Source organism: Alligator sinensis, unplaced genomic scaffold (assembly GCF_000455745.1).
Source record: "Alligator sinensis unplaced genomic scaffold, ASM45574v1 scaffold31_1, whole genome shotgun sequence".
NCBI lineage: Eukaryota > Metazoa > Chordata > Crocodylia > Alligatoridae > Alligator > Alligator sinensis.
Genome location: NW_005841884.1, coordinates 1718244 through 1724318, shown reverse-complemented (window position 1 = coordinate 1724318; position 6075 = coordinate 1718244). Strand labels below are relative to the sequence as shown.

The 6075-nt window shown below is 47.6% G+C and overlaps 1 protein-coding gene across 1 annotated transcript in view; it reads right to left on the bottom strand.

Annotated features, from left to right (window-relative positions):
• LOC102387155 (ankyrin repeat domain-containing protein 45) overlaps positions 1–6075 on the bottom strand; it is a 28713-nt gene that overhangs the window by 16997 nt on the left and 5641 nt on the right. Inside the window, exon 2 of the mRNA XM_025196752.1 lies at positions 793–1096. Within this exon, the coding sequence (XP_025052537.1) occupies positions 793–1078 (286 nt within the window). The 5' untranslated portion in view covers positions 1079–1096. The remainder of the gene's footprint in view (positions 1–792; positions 1097–6075) is intronic.

The following is a 6075-nucleotide window of genomic DNA, read 5'->3' as shown; positions in this document are numbered from 1 at the left end:
TCCTCCTGCTTATTCCCCAAGCTCCTGGCATTTGTGTACAGGCAAGCAAGTGCCCCCTGGGGGGCTCCTTCCTTGCCCACAGATTTTGCCAGGGCTGGGCTCCCTTAAGTGCCTTGACCTGCTGGCTTTGTAAGGATTGCTCAGCGGGCCAGCAGTGGTGGTAGTGCCCCTGTCCCCCAGCGGGCTTAGTTTAAAGCCTGGTGGAGCAGGTCAGCCAGTCTGGCTGAGAAGAGCCTCCTCCCTAGGGGAGAGAGGTGGAGGCCATCTCTTCCCAGCAGCTCGCTGCCTCTCTCACCAAAGAGCGGGCTGTGGTCATGAAAGCCAAAGCCTTCCTGACGACACCAGCGCTGCAGTCTTTGGTTGACCACATGGATCCTCCTCTCCCTCCTCGGCCCGTAGCCTGAGACTGGGAGGATCGACGAGAACACTACCTGTGCCCCCAGACCCTTTAGCCCCGCTCCCAAATCCCTGTAGCGCCTCATGACCCGGCTGGGAGCGCTCCGAGCTGTGTCATTGGTGCCCACATGAATTAGAAGCATGGGATAGTGGTCTGTGGGTTTGAGGAGCTTTGGGATCCTCTCTGCAATGTCCCGGATGCGGGCCCCCGGGAAGCAGCAGACTAATAGCCCAGTTCAATGCCTGATCACCCTCCCAGTGAGAAAGGTCTTAGGATTGAGGAGTAGTAGTCCAGGTCCTGTCCCAGAGAAGCTAAAAGGAGTCTTTGCTTTGACTTGGATAGGAGGTGGAACAGGGTGGGAGTGAGCAGGCATGGGGCCCAGTCCTGATACATACCTCTGGGTGTTTTATCTTTCATGTCTACCCCATATTTGGCCAGTGCTCTGATGACTTCGCTTTGTCCAACCATGCATGCTGCATACAGCAGGTCTCTGCCAATAACGTCCTTTTCCAACAGCAGTTGCATGGCTTTTTCATAGTTGGGGTCCTCTGGGTCCTCAAAAATCTGCTGTACACCCTCCACTTCTCCCAAGAGAACAGGTCTCAGGAGGGGGTTAAAATACTCTGACTCCTCAGCCTCCTGTCCTGGATCTGCCAGCCCCATGGCCTCTTCTGGATCCATTTTTCTCTACAGCAATGCCTGACAAGAGACAAGGAATAATAGAGATAATAATAGAGAAGCCTGTAAAACATCTGACTGCTTTTGTTATTTGAATATTCATATTTTTATACTCATCAAGATCATCTTCTTGGCCTCCTCCTCTGAACTAGGGAAAAAGAACACATCCAGTATTTACACCTGAATCAGATTCAGCTAAATGTATTTCTTTACTACATTGCCAACAAGTCTGTGCTCTGTACTGATTTTCTTAAAGTCCCAGCTGCTGAAACCATAAGACTGCGTTAACAACTCAGCTTCCATTTAAAAAACAAGATAAATTTCTAGTCTTTTTGACTGCAAAGGAAGGCTTAAAAACAAGAAGTAAATAATCCCCAAGGCTCAAAACCCAAAAGGAAAACAGAACAACATATATATTTTTTTAATCATGATTTTAAAGTCCAGGTCCTGATTTGGGTGCCTGGATTCATGATTTCTGAACCTGTGAGGCTGACAGCACTGATTTTACAGTACTGTCACTATGCAAAGTGATCTTATAGAATATATTTAAAATACTAAGACTTGAAATATAATTCAGACAAAGCTAATAACAATTGATCACGTTAAGTACAAGCTATTGTGCTAAACTGAGACTGATTCTCATGAGCTTCTTTATCATGCAGAGCATGGTGGCCTTCTGTCCATTTATTTTGTTTCAGATTGGCTCCCCCTGATGGACAACTTAACACATACCAATTCATGGATTTCCCTTTTATTAATTACACTTGTAGGGGAGGAAAACGAGTTTGTTCTGAGCAATTAGGGGGTCCTGATCCCTTGCAGCTACTGATGAAGCTGCCTGATCTAGTCATTTGAGTAGGGGAAGGAAAGTTGGAACTGCTGTGTACTTAGTCCTTGCTTGGGCCCTTACTAGCTATGGGTCTGATCCAGTGCCCATTGAAGTCCATGGAAAAAGTCTCCTGGACCTCAGCAGGTGCTGGGTGCCACCCTCTGGGACCTTAGGTAAGTCATATAACTTCTCCATGATTTGGTTCCCCCATTTATAGAGTGGTGATAATAACACAACCTCAAGGTTGCTGTGAGGTTTGATTAATTACATACCAGTACCTGCCATCACTTGGAAGTTGGAAACATTGACATGATGAGGGAAGAACAGGAAGATAGTATTTAAAGCCACTAATTAAATGAATCCAATAAGAAAATGGCATAATGTATAATGTATACATACACACGTAGAGCTAGGCTAAAGGTTAAAAGATTAAAGATCTAGTCCAAACTCCAGGGAATTTTAATGCTTATACATGCTACATATTGGGACATTTTCCCTTAAAGACGGACATACGACATTTGTTTTAGCAGGACCAGAGACTAATTCAGTTGGTAGTTGGATTGGGCTTAATGTCACCATTGTTTCTTTCCTCACAACATGAGCAAATAAATATGTTCTCACTATGTCTCCCCTGACCCCGACGGAAGTGCAATTTGCACAAACATTTCACCAGAAATTCTACATTCAAGGAGGATTTGCTCTAGAAGGCCTGATACTGTGAGGTGCTGAGCACCCCTGACTCTCTGATTCCAGTGTGGGATGCAGGAACTAGTCAGCCACGCCACAAAGAACTAAAGGAGGCTGTGTGAGCGACACAGGAGATGCCTTACTGCCAAGAGGCAGCCCCCTGCACAGTGGGGCTCAACCCCTACCAGGCATGGGCCTGCTGCACTGGATTAGCACACGGCAACTCAGCCGCTCTTTACTGGATCCAGGCTGCAGTGGGACAAGTGGCCCCAAGCAGGCTGTGCCCCATAAAATACACGCAGGCGCTGTCCCCAGCTCTGGATATTGGGTACTGCTCAGGATCAGGCTGTAAACCACAATAAGCAAGACACAATCAGGGTTCCCAAAGCTCATGTAAAAGCGCACCTGGGGAGGGGCCTTCTCCCGAGGTCCTGGAGGCGGAGGTGCAGAGTCCTGGGGAAGAAGCCCTTCCCTGCTGGGCCTGGCCCAGGGATGCAGACAGCGTCTGCTGTTGCCATAGAAACTGTGTGCCACTGCCAATCTTGTCCGACTTCCAGGGAAGGGTGATATCACTTAAAGGCACCACTCCCTCTTCCTTCCCCCCTTCCCCACCTATGGAAATGAGCCCACAACAAAAGCTTCCAGCATGTGCAATAGTGCTGTGGCTGGAGAGTCACTCTTGAGTGTGGCTGAAGGAATCGTGAAAGCTTTGCAGCTGCTAGCTTTTTCCCCTAACAGACGGTTATTTGGGGGCAAGGGATTCAAAGGGGATTTCCAGTCTCTGCAGGTCACTGCAATGAGCAGTGTTTAAGATTCCTTTAAGGCCAGTGAGGACCCTGGGAGTTGCTGAAGTTTTTTGGTGACTAAACTATTTTGGTCCAGCTCTTCAGCAGGGGCCTGATCCAAAGCCCTTTGCACTGACTAGGAGCCTCTCCTCTCTTTCACCCTAGGAGCAAGGAGAGGCATGGCAGGGAGGGCGATGCACATCACAACCTGTCACTGGATCAGAAGCGAGAAATGGACATGGGGGATCTAAAACCAGACACACTGTGTGACCCTATCCTGGGTATGAGCATGATGCCAACCCTGCTAGCCAGGTGTTGGAGGACTATCTTACATTTGCCAGCACTTGCAGAACTAGTCACACCAGTATGTTCTCATTGAATTGACTTTATCTGAAACTGGCTTCAGTGGAATTTAAATCAGGACCTAGTTGAGTACAATACATGAACAGCCTCTCCTTTTGCTCTTTCATGCAGAACCTGGACATATTCAGTCACCGCAACTACCAGTACTCTGCTCCAGTGTTGTTCCCCCTTTCACTCTCCCTCCCTTTCTCCCCTCCCTCCTCTCAATGTGCGGGGCATCCAAAAGAATTGAGGAGGAGGAGGGTAGAGTTGACAAGTCCCAGGTAAAGGAACACACTTACAGTTTCCTTATGGACGGTCCAGGACATTCACTCACACATACACATCCTAAACACCTGGCAGCATGATGTATAAATGCCAAAATCCATCTTCCCAAGAGGGTGCAACTCATGAAAAAGAAACAGGAAGAAAGATAATCCCACTTGGTCCATTTGACAAACCAGGGAGAAGTTGATTTCACTGTGTCTCTAACAAGATCATGCTTTTGCACCCTTATTCTGCCGCCTCAGAGCATCAGAGAGCATTTTACAAACACTGATTACATTTCATAACCCTTGTGAGACAGGAAATGTACCCATCAGATACAACCTTTTGCTATTATCCTTGCACCTTGGGATGTGAAGCACTGATGTTTCACAGTTCCCAAACTGAATTCAGGCCCAGCGGACATCGTTAGGTGCAGTGTGCCTTGTGAAAACCTGAATAACCCTGAAAATGATAAGGTGGCAGTCTTTCCTGTGAGATATCTGTTACACCCGGACCGCTGCGTTGAATGGGGAAACAGAACAATTCAATAACCTGACAAAAGCCGAAACAAATTGCGGGGGGCGACTCATGAAGAGAATCCAGGAATTCTGATTACCAGTATCCTGCTGTAACCGCTAGGAAATATGCATGTTTATTCCAATCAGTTCATACTTAATTCCTAGAGCCTAGAGAAATTAAGATGATCATTACTTGACCATAAGAGTTGATCTTTCCGCAGGTTTAATTAAAAAGATTTCAGCTACTTAATTAAAAATGAGATTTTTCTAGCCACCAATAAACATGGGGGGTGGGAGTTTCTTATCAGCAATTAAGTATTTATTTGTAACGAGGATGAAGTGCTGATTCTGGACTCATTAGAACCTTTGGGTTACTTCATGTCCTGTATGGTAGCTGTTAGGCCATGAACGTTTTCAATTAGCCTCTTTTGTAAGCTCCAGCTGCTGGGCCTTGGGAAGGGGCCTTGATTCATGCAGAACAATATTTATGCTGGGCCATTTCAAGATAAAATTTGGGCCTTTTTCTCAAAAAATGTGAGGCACAGTTCTTTGCTAGACAGGGGCCAATTTGAAGTGTATTGAAATTAAGCTTTGTAAATATGAACTGTGTAATTTTTTTACACAAAGTTACCCAACTCTGCTTTCCTTATTTGTGTTACTATTGGACGTGGAGGAGAAAATTGTCTCAAATCCAGAAGGCAAAGACTGAAAACACCTCCAGCCCAATGCAATTATTGCCAAGGTAGCTGCAGCCTACGTCTATAACATTTGTAGAGTACTTTGGTGCTGTTTGGGAGGAACAGTGCTAGAGAAATACAAAGTGTTTTTAGCTTATACAGTATTTGGTAAGACTGAGCTAAGAGTTAAAGTGATATATTGGATTGTGCACAAAGCTGGTATAATTCCTGAGTGTTATGCCCAGCTCTGTTACTAACCTGTGCTCATGGGCACATCACGTAGTCCCACCTTCATCCCTCACCTGCCACATGCAATTAATAATTCTGACCTAGCAAAGGAAAAATGCCACCTGTGCTGATGTTTCTAGGATTGTCCCACTCCGAATGGCTGCAAGAGCACCAGGCCCAGTCACTACATAGGCTGACGGCTCCTGAGGGCACTTATAACATTGCCGTGCTGAAAATGATGCCTTGCTTGGCATTTTAGTACAGGGGAGTCTTGGCCCCTGGGATACCGAGTCATTAAGCTACTTCTGGGGGTCCCTGCCCAGTGGGCTGGTGACACTTGGCTGATGTAGCCCTGCTTTGGCCTAATTTGGCCTTGACCTGTAGCATCGCTTCTCCGTGCCCATCAACTGCGATACACAGCTTGGACCCTGTGAGCGACAGGGCATGACTCTGGGACGTGACGGGCATCAGCTGGGCTGCCAAGATGTTCTCCGTGCCACGGTGCCCGGAGGTGGCGACACGCTGCCATCGCCCACTGGCGCCGGGGCGTGGGGATGGGGACGGGGACGTGCGGCTGCGGGAGGCTTCGGGCGGCGAGTGAACGACCCCTGGGGCGACCCCTCTGCCAGGCATCACCCAGGGCAGCTCCTGCCCTCCGCCTGCCCCA